This window comes from Theobroma cacao, chromosome 1 (genome assembly GCF_000208745.1).
Source record: "Theobroma cacao cultivar B97-61/B2 chromosome 1, Criollo_cocoa_genome_V2, whole genome shotgun sequence".
NCBI lineage: Eukaryota > Viridiplantae > Streptophyta > Magnoliopsida > Malvales > Malvaceae > Theobroma > Theobroma cacao.
In genome coordinates, this window is record NC_030850.1 from 34,678,041 (window position 1) to 34,702,998 (window position 24,958).

Here is a 24,958-nt window from a genome sequence, read left to right on the forward strand (position 1 = left end):
AAAAGATTACCGACTCCATCATTTAAATTAAACAAGTCACGACATCATTCTACACTTGCATCATATGCATATGTAAAACCAAGTGAAAAACTCAGTCTGACAATTCAATAAAATTTAATTAATAAAAATAGGGATTAAACTAAGAAAAGGTTATATTAAGATAACTTAAGATTAAATGGTACCGTTCGTAGAACGGCCGTCACGGAGGTGCTAACCCTTCTCCGTGCGTAACCGCACTCCCGAACCCATCTCTAAAAAAAACGTGGACCAGTTCTCGTTCTTTCGACGGACCTAAAATTAATTTAGGACTTCGGCGATTAAGAACCGGGTTAATAGGTGACCAATCACACCTAAAAATAAAAGATTGGTGGCGACTCCCACACACCATTTAATTTTCGCCCGCGTCTGGCGGACGGGTATTCGGACCCGCACGTCACGACAAAGGTGATATTTTATGAAGAGCAACTTCAGAATTTAGAGGGTGTTAACTGCTCGGGTTCTTTTTCCCCTTCCCCAAATCTAAAAAAAAACTACTCGGGTTCTTTTTGTTATAGCCACCTAGGGAGTACTGGTGTTAATGGGGAAGGCTTGTTTTGTGTTTCGATTTCATGTTTCTGTTTAGTTGCTTAGTGCTGTGTAGAGATTTAATGTTGTGTACAGTATTGATGAACCTTTTTACCAGTTGTGTTTTACCCGTGTTAGGAATTGCTTTTCTTTTTTTTGTTTTCTGGAAAGGTACAGGGGCTGGTTTTGTCGTTCTTTACTTGGGAGGCTCACTGATCACTAATGGTTTGTATAGTCTTTTGTGTATAGATGCTGTGGTGACTGAGGATTGTTATTCTCTAATATGAGAGTAACAGACCTGAATCAGTTTGTAACTTCTCCAGATGCGAACTTTTGGTTTCCTCTGTCATATCAACTTTCAAAAAAAAAAAACATGATGATTTTTAACCCTGTAATGATTGCAGTTGTTCTTTCCGGTGTTACTTAACTGTTGGCGTAACTCATACGATATTTCTAATGTAATGGTGGGGTTTCCTCGGAAAAACAGACTGTAAACTTGTCCTAATCTTAAATTACACGTCAGATGTCTTGAGAAGCAACCATTGCTCGTTTCTATATAACTCCCCACCTCTTGATGTTTTCCTCACCGAACACAAGAAACAGTAAAACAAGTAGAGAAAATGAGCAGGAAGGTTGGTTCTACTGTCTCTCTTCTCGTCTGCTCTCTCTTGATTGTTACAGACTGTTTTATTGTTGAAGCAACGACAAAGACTTGCAAGCCAAGTGGCAAGATAAAAGGGAAAAAGCCTCCTGGGGAATGTAACAGAGACCATGACTCCGACTGCTGCGTAGAGGGCAAGCTTTATGACATTTACAAGTGTTCACCAGAAGTTTCGAACCATACTAAGGCAACCCTGACACTCAACGGCTTCGATAGCGGAGAGGATGGTGGTGCACCATCTGAATGTGACAACAAGTACCACAAGGATTCAGAACTTGTGGTTGCACTTTCAACCGGATGGTTCAACAACAAAAAAAGATGCCTCAACTTTATTAACATTTATGGTAATGGAAAGAGTGTTAAAGCTAAGGTAGTTGATGAATGTGACTCGACAATGGGTTGCGATGCTGATCATAGTTACCAGCCCCCATGCGATAACAACATCGTTGATGCCTCAGATGCAGTCTGGAAGGCCTTGGGAGTGCCTGAAGATCAATGGGGTGGTATGGAAGTCTACTGGTCTGATGCATGATTGATTTTCGTCATATCTGTAACGTTTAAAGCATAGAGAACAATGATACATGAAGATGTGAATTTAGCTGGTATGAAGCTTGGTCCTTATCTCGAGGACCTGAAATCAAATCCCACTCTGATCAAGAGATTAATTAAGTCTAGTTTATGTTTGTTAGGCTAATGCTTACAATAAGTAAGGCTTTGTGACAGTATATCTATATCCACCTCCTTTTTAATTTCAGCTTTTACCTTTGATCTGTTTCAAGTTGTAGTTGTATTTAATTTCTCCCAATGCATATTTTCTTGGTTTGTAAGTTTATGTCCTTGAACTCCTTTTGTTATTTATTTCATAATATTGATTTCTGCCCCAATCGATGCAGTCAAATACTGATTTCATGTTTACCGAGATTTTGGGTCAAAATTCCAAATCTGTGACACCCCACTTCCCTTCAAGTGCTTCGATTCAAAGCTGAGATTCTGGAAATTGGATAAGATTCACTCGAATTCCTGACGGACACTCCACGTACGGTTAATGTTGAATTAACCAAGGACTTCTAAATAAGGACACAAAGAACAAAACTAAAGGTTAATCTAATGATCAGTAATGACACAATCGACACCTATTAAAACTTTTGTTCTGTTATGATTTCTGTTTCTTCCTTCTCCATGATACGTATGACGCCATTTAATTTGATTTTAGATATGGTGGCAGGATCTGCATAATGTATTTCTAAAAGAAACGTTGGAATTCTCGTAAAATAGGCCAATAAAATTGTCGTGATCTTGAATTACAAGGTAGCTATTTGGCGGCATGCACGCGTTTCTAGATAAATCCCAGCATATCTACTCAGGTTTCCTCACAAGACTAAAGGTAGAAGATGAACAAGCTGGTTTGTCCTAATGTCTTCCTTCTCTGCTTTCTTTTTCTTGACACATTGTTTTATTGTTGAAATGGATACTCGCAGATGCAAGTCCAGCGGCCAAATAGAAGGATAAAGGCCTCCTCCAGCTTCCAGGCGGATGTAACACGCAAGACAGCTCTGCCTGCTGCGTAGAAGGCCATCTTTACGATATTTACTATTGTTCATCGAAAGTGTCGAGCCGTACAAAGGCAAACCTGACTCTCAGAAGCTTTGATCGTGGCGGAGATGGCGACCTACCATCCGAATGCGACAATCAGTACCACAATGATTATGAACTTGTGGTGGCGCTTTCAACTGTATGGTTCCGCAACGGAAAAAGATGTAATCATTTTATTAACATCTATGGCAATGGAAAGTGGGTTACGGCTAAGGTTATTGATCAGTGCGATTCCAGAGTGGGCTGTGATGCTGCTAATCTGTACGAGCCCCCTAGTGGTAACAACATTGTTCGAACCACAGAAGCTGTCTGGGATGCCTTGGGAGTGCCCCGAAGTCAGTGGGGTGCAAGGGATATACATTGGTCTGATGCATAATCTATAATGCAAATCGGGGAAAGCTCTGCCTTTTATTTTTCATCTTTGATAAACGGGGAATTGTTAGCAAGTTAAATTTGCCTGGTGAGTATAGTGATTTCAACCTCTTAAGCCTAGAAGCTCAACTAAATAGGAAAATATCAATCACTTAGGGTGTAGCTTATTTGAGTAGCTTAAAGTAGCCTTCTTTTCCAATTACGCATTGATCGTTTGAGAATCTGGCTTTTATGGGCTTTTCGTTTCTGATATTGAATTAAAATTGTGGTAATTTGATTCTAGAATCTATAGATGAGGCCAGAAAATTGATCTCTACATCTTTCTCCTTTTTCTTTTGGATGAGGAATTCATCACTACATCGGGTGTACGGCCAATTTCAACTTATTGATCAATGTCAACCTATCACAAACGAAGATAGGAGACAACCAAGAAATCAGAGCTAGAACAAATTAAGAAAAGAAGAAGCAAGTTTGTCCAAGTGTTTTTACTTCCCAGTGACCCTGCATTTTTCTTTTTTGCTTTTCTTCTGATTTCTTCAGAACCACTAGACTTTGCCTCACATATGGGTTTAATCAACATTCAACATCTGGTCGGTTCTTCCGTAATCGAAGACAAGTGCTATTTCGAAGGCTGTGAACCATCATTATCCCCCGTTTTTTTAACACACCTTTCGCACCTTCACCTTCGAAAGGAAAAAATACCCATCTCTTCTACTTCTTCTGCTATGAGGATATCAAACTTCATAAGGCGTTGGCGTTGACACTTGACAGTCATTAATGGAGAAGCAAGATTTAAATTCACCTTAAAGCTGAATAAAATAAAAATGAAAGACCTGTGTACAGAAATGATTCCAAGGGTACAACACAATAACTTTTGGATTTTATTCTGTTTTAATTCCAGTTTTTTCTTCTCCAATTACTTCAATTTTTTGCCAATACAATAGTTTTGAGGGTATGATTACAAAATTTCAGATTACGATTACATGCGGGGCTGCTAGAGCGAGGAAATTTATCACGCTCTATAAGAAATTTTGATTGATTTTATATTATGCCGGTAGGCTCTGCATCGGTATAGCTAATGGAATAGTACAATTCTTGGAAAATTAGACCTGTAAAATTGTCGTGATATTCTAGAATTACCTCAATGGCAGCTATTTTATGGCATAGACACTCCCATCTCTATATAAACCCGACCAACTATCCTGGTTTCCTCTCAAGACCAACAGGTAGAAGTAGAAGATGAATAGCCATATTTGTTCAAATATCTTCCTTCTCATCTGCTTTCTTTTTCTTGTCACAAACTTTTTTATTCTGGACGTGGAGACTTGTGCTTGCAATCCCAGTGGCGTGGTAAGAGAGGCAGAGCTCTGCCTGTTGCGCGGAAGGCGAGATTTACGACGTTTACTATTGTTCACCACAAGTGTCAAGCCGCCCAAAGGCAAACCTGACTCTCAGAAGCTTCAATCGTGGTGGAAATGGTGGAAGGCCATCTGCATGTGACAATCGGTACTACTCGGATGATGAACTTCTGGTGGCCCTTTCGACAGGATGGTTTGACCACCGACGAGATGTACCAAGCACATCAGCATCCATGGCAATGGAAAAAGTGTTACGGCGAAGGTTGTTGATCAATGTGACTCTAGAGCCGGTTGTGATTCTACTCACGATTACGAGCAACCTTGTGGTAACTACATCGTTCGCGCCTCAGGAGGTGTCTGGAATGCCTTGGGAGTGCCCCAAAGTCAATGGGGTAGAATGGATATACAATGGTCTGATGCATAACATGGTTGGATTTCAGCATCTACAATGTTCAAAGCAGGAACATATCTATGTTTACCTCTTCTGCTACGAGGATGTAGTTTCATGGGGCGTTGACAGTCATTCGAGGGAAAGCAAGATTTTGATTCACTTTAAAACTGAATAAAATAAACCTATGAGAACTGTAAATGAATGATCCAAGGCATACAAAAGTGAAAACTCGTCAATTAAGCCTTTCCCTTTCCAATTGATGATGACAGGGGCCAGTGAGGTCAGTCATCACAAACTTCAAGCCCTGGGGAAGAGAATTTGGTCCAAGCACCCGCCATCAGTAACTAATTCAGCCACCAACACTGCGAAGAGAACATTGCAAAATTAATACACAGGCTGCCAGTACGACAATATGGTGACTGTTTCTTACAGTTAATTCAAGCTCATCACCTATCTGATTCTTGCGTACTGTTGGGAACAAAACTTGGAATTTATAAAGCTAATGTTTAATGCATAAAGCTCCAAGTGCATTCACCAACATACAACAGGCAACAAAAAAAAACCAAGGCTTTACAACCAGAATCTAAAACTGACATTTGCCTGCAAATCCCACAACCTATTCACAGCATACTATCTGTCCTTGCAGGCAGACGACGGAAGAAATTAATTGGTGCTGCAGGTGTCTTGTGGCGGAACCTGGGATGCCTCATGATGTAAAACCCAGCTAGAAGAGCAAGGACCTGGAAAGGTGTCACATACAAAACAATTGCTGCCACAAGACAGAATATCACAAATATAGTTGTGGCACGAGGATCCCGCCAATTTAGGAGTGCCTGAAGCCGCTCACCTTGTGTAGCTATGTCACCCACCACAGTCTGAATTCGCCCTGCCACACTCCTTAAACGATCATACCTCACACGAATTATATCTGAGCTCCTTGATGCAGGAAAGGTCTCAAATTCTTCATCTAGTTCATCAGGAGAAACTGCATCTGCACAAGAGAGACTTGTGTTCATGTGAGGAGGGTACCTTGGCCGACGACGATAATTCCAAACCCCTATTAGAAACATGTATAGGAAAACTGTTGGTAAAATCAGCTCTGGGAAACACACAAGCATTACAAACAGGACATGCACCAGCACTGTTGTAATAGGGTTCTTCCACATGCAAACTTCACCAAACCATTTTCCGACTGAAAATAATCCTGAGAAAACTGATGTTAGGCGTAAAAAGTTTGCCTTGCTGCGCCTCATGCTCCAAAGGTGGGCATCTGCATCAGACATATATTCAACTACTTCTCTCCTGAGTGGAGGTTCAGCCCGACCAAGCCGAGCTGCCACAATGGTCACAGCCTGGTGTCGCAGCATGTCCTGCTGTATCACACTCAATGGCCTTTTGTAGTGCATCTTTGGCAAAAGGGGTCGTGAGTATTGAAACATCATATTAAGCATTGATGTGTATGAAAATCGTATTGCCAAATGTAGTTCACCAATTTTCTTGACACCAGAAGGGTGGAGAACCAGCAGCGGGTAAGAGTGTGTGTAAACCCGACCAGTTTCTAGTGTAGATATACGAATCCGGACCTTTCCAATTTTCATATCTTTATTACCATCAGAACCACTGATCTGACAGTTATCAAAGACCCCCACAGTGAGAACTGTGGCTGGATCATAAACTTCCCACGTGTACTGCTCATTATATTTTGGGTTCAGGCTATTAACTATAGTTCGAGTACGAACCCATTTGTGGCCGTACTTTGCTACACAATACGTATCTGATGTACCTTTTCCTTCTCTTGTTTTCATTGGCTGGAGCCCATCAGCATTCAGAATTCCAAGTTCCAAAACACCAATTGATGGCTTCCAAAGCTGCTTTGCTGTTGGCCGGAGATCACTGCTATACTGAGTTGACTCATCAAGCACGTGGTATCCTCCATCAAGACAAACACAAACATGGAGCCTACTATGAAATTTATCCTTCTTTGCATGATCCCCATCCATTGCATCAGATAAAGACTTCTCCAGGTTGTACCACCGGGTACGGATATTTCGATCATCAGCACGCCTATCAACGGAGTTCAATGGTATAACAGCTTTTCCGATCGTCTCATCCTTATTAGGACCCACACGATCTTCAACTGAAAAAATCAGATGCTCTTCAAAGGGTTCGGAAGCAACAAACATAAACTCCTCCTTCCATATTGGATTCGAATTTCGAGGTTGAACCGATTTTGTCTTTAAGATCTGGTTACCAAGCTGAACCTTAACATATGCATCAGGAAACCTGTTCTTGTCAGCTGCAACAAGGTCTTGTGCCTCAATAACAGTAACACGGACATACCACAATCTTGGAGAGTGATAAACTTTTGAACGGATATATGTGGAGGCAATTGCAGTGCTATCACCAGGAGCAATAGCATCTGAGTGCCAGGCATCAGGAAAAGCCTCGTCAGCCTGTGTGCCATACCAAACTGCAAGCATCAGTTCCCCTTTCTTTTTCTCTCCTTTCTTGTCCTCTAGCCGATACCATTCTGGAGCCAATGGACTATCGGGTGGAACCCTTGTGGGAACCTCATGGAGATCAAAGCGCACGATCCCAACAAAGTCATCTTTCACTAAATCCTTGTCCTTGAGAATAACTTCCAGCACAGATGTCTGCAGTGTGTCCCTTGCAAAGGCAAACACCTGATTCCATTCAGGATTTTGTTTCTTCTCATAATGCTTTGTGATTCCTTTATAGTTTCCAACTTTTACTTCAACGTATGGATCAAGGCTGCCAGCCACATCTTTTGACGGAAGATCTTGGGCTTTTACCACTCGTACAAAAAGGTATCTCATCTGTTCAACAAGGTCATAGGTGCTGGCTGGCCTGTCTCCACGTATGACACGGCCTCCAACAATTTGTCCTCCTCCAAGGAATGGGCTTGTCTCTTTAAGAGCATAATCAAGTGGTTGTGACGATGAACCTGAGAACATTTGAAATATTTGCGGAGGCTGCTTTCCAGATTTCATCTCATGGACTCCAGAATTCATTTGTTGCGGTGGTACTGAGGGAAAATTTTGCTTTTGTTGTGACTGGTTTGCATTTGAAAGATGATGAAAAGTGCGTCTTTTGTCAGTTTTCTCTTTGGGAAATGAATTTGGGACTGATTTTGGTATTGTAGCATAATGGGAGTCTACATCTGTATGCAGAGAGGATTCCATAGCTGGAAGTGGATTTGAGGATTTGATTGAAGGGTCATTAGTAACAAATACTTTCAAACCAAGCTCTCCTTTTACGCGGGAGAAAATGCTTCGTTTTTCAAGAGGGTAGTGCAAAACAACTGCATCAGAGTATGGCACAAATGATGTTCCAGTGAGGCGAACCTTCCCAAGACAGGTTTTCACATTGTTTGCTTTGTTATGGTTGTAAACATAGGCTTCAAGAGGGAGGTGGGATAAGTTGTTTGGATCTGAGATGTTGAAATAGAAACTTTCATTCCAGACTGGATTGAGATCTTTTTCTTTAGTAGTGGTGCGGAATCTCTGGTCATCGAAATGGAGCTCCACAAAGGGATTAGATGAACCCTGCCCATCTTTGGCTACAAGGTCATGGGCACCCACCACCTCCACCCCTAACTTGAAACTACTCATGGTTTATTTTAATGAAAGTAGAAAAGGAAAACACTGTAGCTGCTATCAGGAATTGGCAGGAAATAAAACAATACCTGAAAAAGGGTGGAAAACAAATAGTTCAACAATGATGAAAAGTGAATCATAGATAGATATTGACAAGAAGCATCAAGCACTTTGCATGTATCAATCTAAAACAGATGAACTTCTGTCCAGAAACATGTAAGAAAAGCAAAATAGGAGGGATGAAACCAATTCAAATGCAAAAAGGCACAAGAAAATAAATGCAACGAACAAGAGCATACTTTTCACCTCCCCCCCCCCCCCTTAAAAGAAAAAGGGGGAACGGCTTACTCATTATTTCCATGTTAGAACATAAAGCTGTCATAAGAAAATTAGTAAGATCAAAGCCTAAGTCTATAGTATTTATTTGTTTTCCCTTTATAAGCACTTGATAAAGCCAAGCTTAAGCTTTTGAACATGAGAATTAGCATTAAACCCCAATCAATTTTTTCCATTTAATTTCTTCAAATTTGTGGACACGCCAGCCAAATATAATCTTAATTTCACGATGTCAAATTATAAAAGGAAAAGAAAAAAAAAACAAATAATAAGATTCCAATCCACACAGAGATAAAGGCGGAAATAATTCTATGAAATCTTTTCAAACTAAAGCAAGATTCGGTGTAAAAGGTTCCATACTTTTAGCTTCACATAAGAATCTATGACCCCAAAAAAAAAAAAGTAATACAAGAAAATTAGAATAAAAAAGTAAAATAAAAAGAAACAAAGAATCCTTTTAAGCCTTCAGAATCACGTTCCCAACACCAAAAAGGAGACATGAATGTCTAGAATCATTCAAATACCCTTTTTCTTCACTTTCCAAGAACAAAATTTTCCTCCATGAAAGCTTTTCCCAGAAATGTTTTTCTTTTTGCAAAACTAAACAAAGAAAGAAAGAACAAACTTTTCTGCTTTGGTTTCAAAGCAATAGAAACGAAAACACCCAACAATCAGATAATCAAAAGCTGCAAAAACTTTCAAATAAACTTTAAAAAACAATAAAATCATCGAATCTGAAGAAAAGACTAAGAAAATTAAAGAGACCAAACTGACCTCTGTTTTTAAAAGATGAAAGGCTTCGGATGTGAAAGTGAAAGGGAGCTCGAGCTATATGATCAGCGCATGAGAAACTTAGCAGAGAAGGTGATCAAATAACCAAACGGGGAGTTAGATTTCTGGAAAATTCGTTGACTGAGAGAAGGAGAGTCGTCGAAAACGAGTTAAATGATTCCCCTTTTGACGAGGAAGAAAGAAACAAGAAAATAAAAAGAAAGAGAAAAACAGGGAGAAGGCGAGTAGGAAACTGAGAGGGAAAGTGTAGGTCTTGTTTACTGTTTAGTTATTCAGCTTCCGTTTGTTGTTTTGTTTCCCTCTCCTATCCTTATACGACAACGATACGGTGTAACGTACTTTCAAATTTTCAACACTCCTGAATGCTCCGATTCACTGTACTCGCTTCCTTTTAACGACACGTGTCAATTTAGAGTAAGAAAAAAAGGTTTTTTTTCTTAGAAATATTTATTTGGAGAGTTATTATTTTTAAATTTATTTATTCATGAGATGATAATATTTAATTCATCAATAATATATAAAAATTATACATTAATTGTACACCAAATATAAATCTGTATGGTCAATTTGATACATTTTTTATTAATGAAAAAGTTATTAATTTAAATGTTTAGGGGTCAATTAATATTTTACTCAAGTAAACTTTACAGACGTAAGCGTTGAAAGCTTTGTTATTTAAATTGTATTAATTTTTAAATCAATAAAAAAATCTCATTACATCATCATGCATGCGACTGAAAGATATTTATTTCTTGTTGTGCGTAAAATATATTTAAATTATTTTATCAAAACCTCATTGAAGTTTTGGTGAACACATAATTTTATTTAATAATTCTTAAATGTTAATATAATTTTAGAACCATTCAAAGTATTTTAAAAAATCAAAGACGTAGTTATCGTTTCGTGAAAAAGAAAATAAGCGAGGAAACCCTACCAGAGTAGAAAAAATGTTGTAAAATTAAGCCAAATTGGACTTTTCGATTTGATATAAATGCCAAAAAAATAATAATTGGCCAACGCGTTGGACACTTAATTTATAATATTATTATGATTTTCTCTTTTTTCTGTGCTTTTTGAATTTTGATGGATTAATAAATAAGTGGATAAGTTGGGCTAGAAAGGTCACCAAATTACTGATTTGGCCTCTTATCTTATTACTAAAGTGAGGAATTGCGTACTAAAAAGGAGGGGCAATCAAGGGAAATCGGGGAAGCCACCCACAATCAGAATAATAATATTAACATTATGTGGGACCATGCTGCCTTTTCCGGTGGGTTTAGGAGCCAATCAATGTGATAATTTATTTTCTCCACTCATTTTTCACATTTTTTTGTAATCAACAACAAATTAAAATAAAAAGAAAGCACAAATATAATAAAAAGAGATGAAGCAAACAAATGCATTGTCCTTTTCTTTTTGGTAAAGGAGAACTTTTTAGTTAAAGGGTCTCATCCTAGACAAAGAAAGCATGGTTGGTGAGTGTAAACTAACATTCATAAGGAATCTTAATTAGCTTAGTTAATATTTTAAACAAAAAAATACTAATTACTTATAGTAATATAAAAAAAATCTCAATTGTAAGGATTTAGGTTCAAATACTGTTGATTTAGTAATTTTCTAACCTAAATCAACTAAATCATGTCTTTCAAAAATTTAAATTTAAATTACTAATAGTGATTAAATTTAAATCTTTTATATAAATTTGAATAATTACATTCACATCATTAACGTCTATTTTTTTGTCCTATCTTATTTCTTTCTTACCAAACCAAAAAAAAAAAAAAGAATTTTCTTCCACCCATTACTTTCTTTCCCCTTCTCCTCCTAGCAAACATATTGTTATAAGAAGTATGAATAGAAAGCTTCTATCCTCTACTTGTGGTTAATATTATTAGGAATGGGAATTTTTGGATTGTTAGTATGGAATATTCTTTACATGAAACGGTATCGTTTCATACCATCATTTCTTTATGAGAAATATGTCAAACTCTCAAATCAATTTCAGAGTAATGTCAAGTTGCAAATTTGTATTGAAGGAGTATCAGAAAAGATTTATTCAATTTCACATTATGACAAATTAATGGTTGGGTATGTTTAGGTGGTTAATTAATCAATGTCTTTAAGAAGGGTTCCACAGTTTCATTATTATAGCTTCACAAAATTGCAACGACCTTTTTCTAGCATTTGGTGAGGACCGAGAAGGAAAGAAAACATAGGAAAAAAATGATATTTTAATTTGACAAAAAGAAGGAAAAATCATTTCACATATTGTTAATTGATTTTAAATTGGATATATGTTTTAAATATTTAATATGATATCAGAGCAGATACTGTTCTTCTTGTTGCTGTTCTCTCCTTGATAAGTTATCACGTGATAAATCCGTTATTTTTACATGTGAAGAAAAATATTAAAATGATAATAAAAAAAATCTCAAATCTCTTAAGTTAAAGATATTATAGGCATATAAATATACTAATAGTCACTTCACTTATTATTAATTGACTTTCTAAAATTGTTGGATGAGGGTTCATCCCGATCCTGGCATTGCTCTTTATTTTCATTGAGGATGGACTGCTGTGTGAAGATCATGCTTATGAGGTTGTGGTGTTCTCTGTTTGTGCCTTCGCTTTTCGGGGTGTTCCTCTGTTCTGGGAGGTCGCTTCTACTGATGGTGGCTTTTCGGTTAGTGCAGCTCTGCGGTGCTGTTGTTTTCTTCTGATTGGGACATGCTTTGTCATGTTTGGGGCTGTTTCTATATTGGTTTTGGGTAGTTTTTTGGGCAAGGGATTTCTGTCTGTCTTGTGCAGTTTTTCTTTTTTTTTGAAAAGCAAGGGATTTCTGTCTGTCTTGCGCAGTTTTTCTCTCCCCTTTTCTTGGTTGTTTTGATTCTGAGAGGTATTTTCGCTGTAAAATGTCTTTAGGAGCATGTTAAAGACTTTCATTAGCTTTTTGTACGGTTGATAATTCAAAAAAATAAAAAATAAAAAAAGCTTTTAAATTAGACATTCGTCTTAAAAATTCAATACATATTTTATAAACTCTAATGAATTCTTCAAATACAGTTGCTGAAATGTTGTTTTGAGAACCCTTTTGCGTATTTTATATTAGCTCCTTTACTTTTTCCTTCCCCAAATTAGTAAATTACCTCGCCTCAACCTTTTCATCACAGGTATTGTTTGCAAAATTTCAAATGGCTTTCATCACAGGTTCAACTTTCAAAGAAAGATGTATTTATTTAGCAAGCAAATGAAGAGTACCATTAAACATGATTTACCCTTTCTGATTATCATCAAAGTCAACTTCATTGAACATACAAAATGTTTATTTCTTTAGTTTTCTGCTACCTACCTAACTTCATTTTAATCTTATCCTATAACTTATACTAGTGATTAATTAAACCAAGTAGAATGTGACAGAAAAGAAACTTCGTGACGGCATCTAAATTAAATATTCGTCCTAGTTAGTTTTTTATTGTGCAAAAAGTCTCTGAAGATCATGAGCCGATTGCATTGGAGAAAACTAATTAAGTACAATTTTGTTGAGGAACATGAGGTCTGCTTTATTATTTTAATTTGTTTGTTCTTTCTAAGCATGCGTTATAGTTGTTTGTTGTTAATCAAGGTGGAACTAATAATAATAACCACAATATAATACCCACTGAGGTCCCATATGCAATCAAAGTTTTACTGGTCAACAAATTCCACATTATATATAACATTATATTCACAATAATTAATTAATATACATATATTGTACGTATAGATATATCACTATACGGATGTTTTTATATTAAATTAATGTGCATGGATTTTTTTTTCCAGGATAAATTCCAAATTTATTCTAATGATTTAATGAACTTATCACTATGATTGCTGCTTATCGAAAATTAGTTTAATCACTTTGATGAATTAATAATAAATTAATTCACACGAATAGAAGATTGGTTAATTAGCTAATTTTGTGCTATGCATCATTCAGAATTTAGAATTGGATGCCTAAAAAATTGGGACTTAAGCTGTAATGGAAAATTAAAGTATGCTGTTACTTTTGATAATGTTGCTAAATTAAGTAACCGACATGCGAATTACAAGGAAGATTAAGGTTAACAATACGAAATACCCTAAATTAGGAATATTTAATCCTTAAATCTAACAGTTTGATGATCACATGTGGTGACCTAAAATGGGTAAAAGCACAAGGGCAAGGAAATGCACCCACAACGTGGCAACATGGAAGTTTAATGTTGAACGTGATCAGAAAAACAAAGAATTCTAACCCTTATTTTTCCCCTCAAAAATCTCTCCTCCCCTGCCTCTAGCTTTCTCAATTTCTTCCCTCCTCACAAGAAACCCCCCCTTCTTATGCCTAATCATAACCAGACATTCGATTTCTTTTCTTTTCTGATCTTCTCTTTGTTACAGATCCTCTCAGTTGTTACCCTCTATTTGCCTCTTCTCACTGCTGCAAATTAAAACGTTTGTCCTTCGTTGGAGAACAAAATGGTATGCTCCCAAACCTCTCTCTCAATTCATTCTTTATGACTTTTTGTAATAACTATGAAAAGGACAAGAACGATGGAAGTCATTGTATTTTAGTGTTCATTATGTATGTATGCATGTATAAAGAATTGATGTCAATATTTATAATCACGTGCTTTAATTTCTACAAGAAATTAATTTAACGTAATTTAATTATCATGTTTTGATTAGACATTCACATTATTTCGTTCTAAATACTTGCAAATAAACTTTGTAACGTTTAGCTTTGATTCTTGACTGCTGAAAAACTTGTTCAATTGGACAAGTGATTCAAGTTCATTATCCTTCCAAAGGTAAGAGCATGAAATTTTTTGGGATTGAATATATCCACAGGACCTGCTTTTCAAAGTTTAGTTAAATCAGGAGGAGGAGAAGCTTTACTTTCATTTGCATCTTAATCCAATTTCTAGAATCATAGTTTAATGGAAAAACAGTTGCTTTAATTTAGCGTCACATTGTATGTATATATGGTGGTATAGGCAAATTCATCATCTGGAATGGCCATGAACGATGAGTGCAAGTTGAAGTTCTTGGAACTAAAAGCAAAAAGGAACCATCGGTATATTGTCTTCAAGATTGACGAGAAGACGCAACAGGTGATTGTAGAGAAGCTGGGGAGTCCAGGAGCAACTTATGACGATTTCACCAACTCCTTGCCTGCTAATGAATGCCGCTATGCTGTCTTTGATTATAATTTCACTACGAATGAGAATTGTCAAAAAAGCAAGATTTTCTTCTTTGCATGGTATATGAAAACCAAAAAGAAAAACCCAACACCTTGTTTCTCTTCGTTCAATTTTTGAAGGCTTGTTACAATTAAAACGGTTGCAATGTTGTTTGTGGTATAGGTCACCTGACACATCAAGGGTGAGGAGTAAGATGCTTTATGCAAGCTCCAAGGACAAATTCAAGAGACAGTTGGATGGCATCCAAGTTGAGTTGCAAGCAACAGATCCAAGTGAGATGAGCTTGGACATCGTCAAAGGACGAGCTCTCTAATTCCATATCACTACTTCCATCAAAGGCATTTTCCTTTACAATTTATAGTCTTTATTTGTGAGAGTTATTTGCCTGTTTTTAACTTTCTTTGTACCTCAAGTGATTCCCAGTCTAACTGATAATATATAATGGTAAAAGAATCTCTCAGTTTTTTAGATTTCGCCATGATTACATATGAATATCTCCTGAAATTATTGTTATGGAGGATTTTGTACTTTATTCTAGAAGTTAATATTACTCATATTACTTTTTTTAATTTTTATTAAAATAAAGAAACATCATTAATTTTGAAAATAATCTGTTGACTGTTTGTGAATTCGTATAATATTTAATTAATTCGGACAAAAGTACCATATGATATGTTCAATCACATGTTATGGTAATAATTTGTTTATTTGGTAACAAAGACCATGAAAATGAAACAAAAAGAGATGTGTCTATTGCTTTTTATCATTTAGTTACTTCCAATATTCAGTCTGCCACGCCTCCAATTTGCCTAGTTGCTATCTCCTTTGTGTCGAGAAAAGCTTGAAGAGCTTGAGGTTCATATGGGGGAGGCAATGCGCATGGAAGTTTATCACTAGGGGACTTCACCATTGACTGCTCCATGTACTCCTTCCATAAACCTGTCACTTTCTTTTAGCATGCAATGGTTTCTGAGCAGACCCTTTGGGCTTTGGAAGGTATTGTTGGTTTAAATTTCAAGAGCTTGGCATATTTGTTCAACAAATGAAACATATAAACATATATGTTTTGCATTGTAAGAAACTCTTCAATTAATTTACTTCCTGCCTTCCCAATCGCCTGTCTTCTTATGAGATAAAAGGGCTGTGAATTATATATAAAGAAGCAGACAAAAAAAATTTTGGGATGCAATCCATTTCAATCCATGTTCCATTTGCTGAGAATATATGTATATATATACCTTGTCAGGGTGATTATTGCCCCATTCAACTGCAAACTTTAGATCTCTGCATTTGCTTGTGTTGCGGGTGGGCCAATAATGTTGCATTGCCACCATGTTTCTCGAGAAGAAATCATAGTATCGAGGCTTTATCATCAAGGTCATGCTATTGCATGCTAGTATGTATTTCTCACTTGCAAACCATGTCATTCCTACATAAGTTTTATATCTTTGTATAGATGGTACCATAGCAAAATTCAAAATCTTTATTAGTATCAACAAAAAAGAGTAATGAGTATTTTAAAACTGAAATTTATAATAAAGAAAATAAAGAAATAACCTTCAATAAGAATGAGATAAGAAAGGTTTCACATATACCTATGGGTGCACTGATCTTCCAATATAGAATGCTTGAAACCTTCTTCATTTTCTTTGGTCCAATCCTGAATTTTTTTTTAAGAAAGAAATTGTTAATTATGTCTAGACTTTGTAATTTTCTGGCTTGGGCATTAGCTAATTTTCTTATGACTTCAATCAATCCATCTATAGAAGACCATCAAAGACTCAAAGTGGTAAAAGAAACACAATTTTCAGTAATTTCCTGAGTATAAAGGTGAGCATTTCAGTCGTATTTATCTGAGCGGTTGCATTTTAGAAGGTCTTTTCTTTCTAAAGAAACATATGGATTGCCCAATAGGCATAAGGAACCCTATCCTCCCACTTGATCCTCATGCTGCCATTCTTTATTGCACTTAGCATCTGCTTCCATGGCATTGCATTAACCTCAACCTTGCCAGAGCAAAACAAAGTAAAGAAGACCAGCTGGTTAATTATTGCAATAAAAAATTGGTAGTTTTCTTTTTCCTTTCTTTTCCCCAATACCAATGTGTTATGGTAATATGTACAAGAATTTACTATCCCCAAAAGATCCAGTCAGAAACACAATGTTTAGTGCATCCTCTTATCCACAATAGTGAAACAGCTGTGGTGGTGATGTAGCATTAGGTCTGTTGACCCGTCCAAGACCAACCTCGGAAAAGCAACCACAGACTTCATCAGTATGACTGCCATGAAAAAATCTAACACCTTTATGCAGTAGATAAATTTAGATACAACTAAGAAAAAAAAAAAAATATATATATATATATATATATTTGTAACATTATAAATCTTTTATACTTAAACATTTAACTTATTAATAAGTATGTCTATTATCTATTTAAATATTTATATTTTTTAAATATTTTTTTTAATTTAGTCATTCAATACCTCAATTTTGTTCAATTTAATCTTCATAGTACACATTTTTATTTATTTTAATTCTTATGATGTGACATAAATTTTTTTTTTGAAAATTTATTTGTCACGTGACAATGATATATTATTATGTTAGTGCTGCGTCAGCATGACCACATCATTATATTAGTGCCACGAGATACTGCTATATCATCTTGTTGATGCCATGTAACACTACCACATCATCATGTCGGTGCCATGTCACTAAAGTGTGTCACATCAACGTCACATTAGTGCTGACATCACTCCTTTTAATCGTAAAATTAGATATCGTTAGGGAGAAAGACTAAGTCAAAGAATTGTTTTAATTTTGATTATAAAAATTAAATTGAACAAAATGTATTAATATAAGGATTTTGTAGGTATTTTGACCAATAATCTATACAAGGTTAGATGCGAGAAAAGCATTTCCAGTTGCACACTCATATACCATAAATATGCTATCAACATTTAAGAAGATAACATATTAACTTAAATTAAATTTGGAATTACTTGTACAGTGTAGTCTGGAGAGACATTTTTAGTTCTTGACAATTGCATCCTTTGCCTAAGTTATTCATTTTAATTTATTGTTTGGTACCATTCTATTGGTTGGTGGATTAAAGTATTAAGAATAATCAAATTCAAAAAATCTAGTTAAGGAAATGAACAAGGATGAAGGGTGGCAATTTTTTATTGGGGTCCCATACCTAAAAACACTACATAATTTTAACTAAGACAGATCATGGAATTAAATGTTTCTGCAAAATGCATTTATTTTAACAGCTAAACTAAGTTATGTTGTTCAAAGGACTTTGGAAACATTTATCATTAAATACTTTTAGAGACATTTATCATACATGCGGTATTAATTTTTAAATGAAACATGACGCAATTTAATTATCATATTTTGATTAAACATTCAAATTACTTTATTCTAAATGCTTGCAAATAAACTTTGTAACATTTAGCTTTGATTCTGAAATTTTCATCTCTAAAAAACTTTGTTACAATTAAATCGGCTGCAATGTTGATTGTGGTATAGGTTATGCAAGCTCCGCGGACAAGTTCAAGAGATAATTGGATGGCATTCAAGTTGATAGTTACAAGCAACAAGTCCAAGTCAGATGAGCCTGGACATCGTCAAAGGAGGCATTTTCCTTTACAATCTAAGGTTTTTATTTGTGAGAATTATTCCTCTGCTTTTAGCTTTCTTTGTATCTCAAGTAATTCCCAGTCTAACTGATCATATATAATGGTAGGAGAATCCCCTTTCTTTTTTCAGTTCTCGCCATGATTACATATGTATGTCATCTAAATTATTACTATGGAGGATTTTGTATTTTATTCTAGAAGTTAATATTACTCATATTATCTTTTTATTTTTGTTGAAACAAGGGAACATCAATAATTTCGAAAATAATCTGAGACGGCATGGGAATCCATCTTCTATTTAATTAAGGGGCATTTTAAAAAATAGCTCTTTGTATAATTTTAACTGTTTTTAGCTAAGTTGAATAAAATTACCTTTAATGAACCTTTTTACATTAAATGCACATGATATTATACGCCATGTATTAACCTCTTCATATCAAGTGCACATGATGTTACACGTCATGTTGAAAAAAATATTGTTGTTACACGTCATATACAAAAACATGTTACATGTTATGATTAAAAAAGATTGTTACATATCATGTTGAAAAAAAAACATTATTGTTACATGTCATGTATAAAAATATATTACACGTTATGATTAAAAAAAAGTTATTACACGTCATGTTAAAAAAAAATTGTTGTTACACGCTATGTACAAAAACATGTTACACACCATGTTAAAAAAATATTATTGTTATATATCATGTTTAAAAAATTTTGTTACACTTTAATGCTTGAAATANATATTCTTTTTAACTCTTTTCATTTTCTTTTTGTTTTTCTTTTATGATTTGGCACCGATTAAAATTTTTCTAACATGTTTTCATGAATCAAAACACAATTTACCTTATCTAAAATACCTATGTCAACTAAGAATCGAAAAAAATTTTCTTTGAAACCCTAAGTTTATAAATTTTAAATTCTTGAGTTTATTGATGTCTAGACCCCAAATTGATTCAATTAAAAGCTATTTTAAACGTCTGAGATCAATTTTATCATTTTAGTTTCATCCAAAACATTTAAAATCAAATTTTCCAAATAGCCACTCACCCAAGCAGTTCAAAACCATGTCTCGGAATCTTGAAAGCATGGGGAGAGAAAAATCGAGAGCACAGCAGACGAATGTTGAAGAGATAAATCGATAAAATCAGAAAGAGATAGATGGTGAGAGAGAAAAATCGGAAGCAGAGACGGATATGGGAAGATATTGTGATGAATAGTTTAATTTATTTGAAATGGTTTCAAGGATATTTTTGTCAAGTCGTGGCTAAATATGGCTAAAAACAATTAATTTTATTTTGATGGCTATTTTTGAAATCAAGTTATGAAAATGACCATTTTTCACAATTTCCTCTTTAATTAATTCGAACAAAGTTCTAGATGATATGTTCAATCATATATAGGCTATGGTAATAATTTTTGCATTTGGTAACAATAACCATGAAAATGAAACAAAAAAAGAGGTCTCTATTGCCTCTTATCATTCAGTTTCTTCCAATATTCAATTTGCCACATCTCCACTTGCCTAGTTATTTTCTCCTTTGTGTCGAGAAAAGCTTGAAGAGCTTGAGGTTCATATGGGGGAAGCAATGCACATGGAAGTTTATCGCTTGGGGACTTCACCATCGACTGCTCCATGTACTCCTTCCATGGACCTTTCAATTTCTTTGAGCTCGTTATGGTTTCCCAGCAAACCCTTCGGGCTTTTGAAGGTATTGTTGGTTTAAATTTCAAGAGCTTGGCATATTCGTTCAACAAATGAAACATATAATCATATATGTTTCGCATTGTCAGAAACTCTTCAATCAGTCTGCTTCCTGCCTTCCCAATAGCCTGTGCCTGAGAAAGAGAAGCATATCTTCTTATGATATATAATGAAGCAGATAAGTTTCAAACATAAAAAGTTTTAGGAGGCAATCCATTCCAATCCATGTTTCATTTGCTGAGAATATATGTATATATATACCTTGTCAGGGTGATTATTGCCCCATTCAACTGCAAACTTTAGATCTTTGCATTTGCTTGTGTTGCGGATGGGCCAGTAATGCTGCATTGGCACCATGTTTCTTGAGAAGAAATCATAGTATCGAGGCTTTATCATCAAAGTCATGCTATCGCATGCTAGTATGTATTTCTCACTTACAGACCATGTTGCTCCTTCTACATAAATTTTATATCTATGTACAGATTGTACCATAACAAAATTAAATTCTTATTAGTATCAAAGAAAAAGAGTGATGAGTATTTTAGAACTAAAAATTTATAATACAGGAGACAAAGAAACAATCTTTAATAAGAATGAAAAACAAAAAGTTTTACATATACCTATGGGTGCATTGATCTTCCAATTTGGAATGTTTGAACCCTTCTTCATTTTCTCTGCTCCAATTCTGAAATTTTTTTTAAAGAAGAAATTGTTAATTATGTCTGGATTTTGTAATTTTCTGGCTTGGGCATTCGCTAATTTTCTCATGACTTCAATCAATCTATAGAAGCCTCTCAAAGACTCAAAATGGCAAAAAAAAAAAACACAATTTTAAGTAATTACCTGTTCATAAAGACGAACATTCCAGTCATATTTATTTGAGAGATTGCATTTCCAAAAGTCTTTCCTTTCTAAAGAAACATATGGATTGCCTTTCCAATAGGCATAAGGTACCCTATCTTCCCACTTGATCCTCTTGCTGCCATTCTTTATTGCACTTAACATCTGCTCCCATGGCATTACATTAACCTCAGGCCTGCCAGAGCAGAACAAAGTAAAGAAGACTAGCTGGTTAGTTATATTGCAATAAAAATTTGGTAGTTGTCTTTTTTTTTTTTCCAATACTAATGTGTTATGGTAATTTGTACAAGAATTTACCATCCCCAGAAGGTCCAATCAGGGAACACAATGTCGAGTGCATCCTCCTCTCCACAGTAATGGAACAACGGTGGTGGTGATGTAGAATTAGGTTCTTGGTAGTCCATTTTCTTGATCATTGTCTCATCTCCAGTAAAGAGCAAAAGGTCTAAATCTGGCAGCATTCCAGGGTAAAACTGTAAAAGCTGCAAAATGCCCCATAATGTAAACAAATCTCTGGTTTGATAGGGCTTGCCAAACTTCTCCATAAAGAGCTCGCTGTTGACAATTACTAATCTGAGCTCTGCACTCAATTTCCCTCTTTCAATCATGTTTTTAGTAATTCCTGAATTCTTCCAGTGTTGTAAATCATTATGGATCCACCGGAAGTAGTTAGGACATGTTTTGGTTGACAATCCATCAGGTTCAAATACCGATGAATAATTATCGGGATGATTCTGTCGTAATCCTAAATGAGAGCTGTTTAAAGGATTTTCAATTCTTGGCAGGTGTTTTGTGGTACTACTTCGTGATGAAGAAATCATCTGGGGAAATGGATTGCGTTGTATAATAAGCTGAGAAAAAAGTAGACAAAAAAAACTGTTAAGCTGTTGCAATAATCTTCTAGTAACAGAACTTGATATATGGACATCTAATGCCTTAGATGTATATACTCCAGTAACAATTTCATACTTCTTGGGTTTATTGTCTAAACATTAAGTTAATAGTGCCAGCATGGACTAGCAATTGAGTCAGTCTCTGAATGCATTATATGAAGAATGTTTAAGGGCATCCATGTTTTCCCCTTCTTGTTTGCCAGACATACTAGTAGTTGCCCTTGCAAATTTGATGAGAAAAAAAATCTGTGCCCCTAAGGTGCATTCAATTCAAATGTTAATGAAGAGGATTCATTTCAAAGTGACAATTAAGGGATCTAAATTGTGTTTTTGTATTCTAAAAATATTTTAATAATATCTAAATACCGGTATTACCAGTATTCGTTGCATCTAAATAACTGTATTAGTTTATGATTATAAAAAATAACAGTATTAGTTATATCTAATAATTTGTTTTAATAATAAATGAGTGTGTTTTTCATTTATTCACTTTTAGATACAGTTACGAATCTCATCTTTTTCAAATTTTACCTAATATAAAAAATACTAGCATGAGTTGATGGATACAAAGGGAAAATAATGGTAGAGGGAGCGAATTTAGGAGAAACTTACCACATTCATCAAATGAACCAAGACAGTAGCAAGGAGGAAGAAAAAGAAGAATATGCAAGTAGTTGTGAAAACCAGTCTCTTGACTCGTCCAAGACCAACCCTAGAAAAGCAACCACGGAATTGATCACCATGGCGCCAAAAGCCATTAACATGGTTTGCCATGGAAATATGCAGATGACAAACTCAGAGGCAAAACTTAAACAGATTTGAGATTACTCTTGGTGGTGCTAAGATTCACAGCTTTGATTCAAAAGCCAATGCTTGGGTGGCGTAATAAATATAGAAAAAACATGGGGGGAAAAATATGGAAATCAAACCATGTATAGTATGTGGGCTTTCCTTTAGCCAATTGCCTTCTATGTTTAATTTAAATTTTAAATCTATATAAGGTAAGATGCAATAAATGCATTTGCAGTTACACTCATATACCATAAATATGCTGTCAAAATTTAGGAAGATGAGATATTAGCTAAACTATATTTGGAATTACATAGTAGTTTCATCTGGAGAGAGATTTTTTAAGTTTTTGACTTGGATACTTTTCCTAAATTATTCATTTTAATTTATTGTTTGGTACTATTCTATAGAACTATTGGTGGATTAAAGTACTAAGACTAATCAAATTCAAAGAATCTAGTAAAGAAATGTACAAGGATGAAGACTAGCAATTTTTTGTTGGGTTTGAGATAAACAATTCAGTCCCATCTCCACAAACATTAATGGTTTTAACTAAAACAGATCATGAAATTAATAGTTTTTGCAAAATAATATATTTTAACAGCTAACTAATTAATACACACTTGAACTTTAAAAAAAAAACGTTTAAGTTATGTTATTCAAAGGATACCTTCGATGCTAATGAATGCTGCTATGCTGTCTTGGATTATAATTTCACTATAAATCAGAATTCTCGAAAAAGCAAGATTTTCCTATTTGCATGGTATATAAAAAAAAAGACCAACAAATTGTTCCTCTTTGTTCTTTTTTGGAGGGATTGTGCGTCAATGGAACCTTTCAAGATGAAACTTGGGCTTAAACGGGGTGTCAATTGTCTCTGTTTCTTTTTAATATTGTGACGAAGGCTTTTAGTTAAATGATGGATAAAAGGGAGGCCATGATATTATGTTGGGGATTCCCATTGGCACCAACAGATTAGGGATCTATCATTTATTGTTCACCAATCATACCATGAGTTTCTGGGAACAAGAGTTGGAAAGCCTCCTAAATATTAAATAGATCCTAAGGTGCTTTCAGGCTGTCTCGGGATTTAAGATCAATTCCATAAAAGTAGTTTAATGGGTGTAGGGGTTGATTTAGGTAGGGAAGGAGTAGAGAGCATTGATTGTGTCGTGACGTGCGGGTCCGAGAACCCGTCCGCCAGACGCGGGGCGAAAATTAAAATCGCAAGGTGTGGGAGTCACCACCAATCTTTTTTATCTAGGTGTGATTGGTCATCTATTAACCCGATTCTAATCGACGAAGTCCTAAATTAATTTTAGGTCCGTCGAAAAAACGAGAACTGGTCCACGTTTTTTTTTTTAGAGATGGGTTCGGGAGTGCGGTTACGTACGGAGAAGGGTTAGCACCTCTGTGACGCTCGTTCTACGAACGGTGCCATTCAATCTTAAGTTATCTTAATATAGCCGTTTCTTAGTTTAATCCCTATTTTATTAATTATAAAATTTTTTTAAAAAAACCTTAACTCCAAAATTTTCAAAATGTCTCCAAGAATGTAAAGTCGAAATTATTCTTTTTAAAATATTCAAGTAAATGTATAATGATAATAGTAAAAAATCTAATATATATATATACACACATATATATTTTTTTAACACATTGTAATCTGATTCATATTCCCTCAAATTAGCAAGCAAGAACTATTAAGTGGTAAATTAATAATGTTAATGTTAAGCAATTAATATTTTTAAAATTTTAATGTAAGTGTATGAAAATAAGGTTAACAATAAATATATTTGAAATTTGACTTTTTATATCCTTGACATAAATGTATAAGAATAAAAGTCAAAGGTTATATCATAATAATTTAAATGAAAAATCTAAGTATTTCTTTTTTAAAAAGGTTTTCAAAAAATTTGAATCCTCTCAAATTAGCTAATAAGAATTTCTAACATAATAAACTAAAAATTATTATGAAATATAACTTAAAAGAACAACTATGAGGGAAAGTATTTAGAGGAAGTAAGAAAATCTTATTCAAGTATGTATTTACAAATGAAGTGAGGGTCTATTTATAGGTTAATAACCCCTTAAATCCTAATCTTAATCCAATTTAACTTAGATCTAAATCTATATATATATATATATATA

At 34.9% G+C, this 24,958-nt stretch overlaps 5 protein-coding genes and 2 pseudogenes across 5 annotated transcripts in view; 4 read left to right on the forward strand and 3 right to left on the reverse strand.

The window, feature by feature from the left end:
• Positions 1 to 2,052, forward strand: part of LOC18614162 (putative ripening-related protein 1) — a 13,380-nt gene extending 11,328 nt beyond the window's left edge. Inside the window, exon 2 of the mRNA XM_007051780.2 lies at positions 445 to 2,052. Within this exon, the coding sequence (XP_007051842.2) occupies positions 1,185 to 1,757 (573 nt within the window). The 5' untranslated portion in view covers positions 445 to 1,184 and the 3' untranslated portion in view covers positions 1,758 to 2,052. The remainder of the gene's footprint in view (positions 1 to 444) is intronic.
• LOC18614163 (putative ripening-related protein 2) lies at positions 2,639 to 3,413 on the forward strand. The gene is given in 2 exon segments (XM_018118362.1): positions 2,639 to 2,743; positions 2,745 to 3,413. Coding segments are annotated over 2 exon segments (555 nt in total). The 3' UTR covers positions 3,195 to 3,413.
• On the forward strand, positions 4,041 to 5,501 carry LOC18614165 (annotated as a pseudogene).
• LOC18614164 (FT-interacting protein 1) lies at positions 5,411 to 9,969 on the reverse strand. Its single transcript, XM_018125879.1, has 2 exons — positions 9,667 to 9,969; positions 5,411 to 8,645 (listed from the first exon to the last, which is right to left on the reverse strand). Exon 2 carries the CDS (start codon positions 8,569 to 8,571, stop codon positions 5,560 to 5,562), a length of 3,012 nt encoding a protein of 1,003 aa, XP_017981368.1. The 5' UTR covers positions 8,572 to 8,645; positions 9,667 to 9,969; the 3' UTR covers positions 5,411 to 5,559.
• LOC18614166 (actin-depolymerizing factor 10) lies at positions 13,960 to 15,382 on the forward strand. Its single transcript, XM_007051785.2, has 3 exons — positions 13,960 to 14,187; positions 14,703 to 14,968; positions 15,072 to 15,382. Exons 1-3 carry the CDS (start codon positions 14,185 to 14,187, stop codon positions 15,220 to 15,222), a joined length of 420 nt encoding a protein of 139 aa, XP_007051847.1. The 5' UTR covers positions 13,960 to 14,184; the 3' UTR covers positions 15,223 to 15,382.
• On the reverse strand, positions 15,551 to 17,962 carry LOC108661430 (annotated as a pseudogene).
• LOC18614167 (O-glucosyltransferase rumi homolog) lies at positions 20,027 to 22,792 on the reverse strand. Its single transcript, XM_018118368.1, has 6 exons — positions 22,631 to 22,792; positions 21,423 to 21,976; positions 21,108 to 21,300; positions 20,885 to 20,949; positions 20,526 to 20,736; positions 20,027 to 20,398 (listed from the first exon to the last, which is right to left on the reverse strand). The coding sequence occupies exons 1-6, from the start codon at positions 22,790 to 22,792 to the stop codon at positions 20,027 to 20,029; spliced, it is 1,557 nt and encodes a 518-aa protein (XP_017973857.1).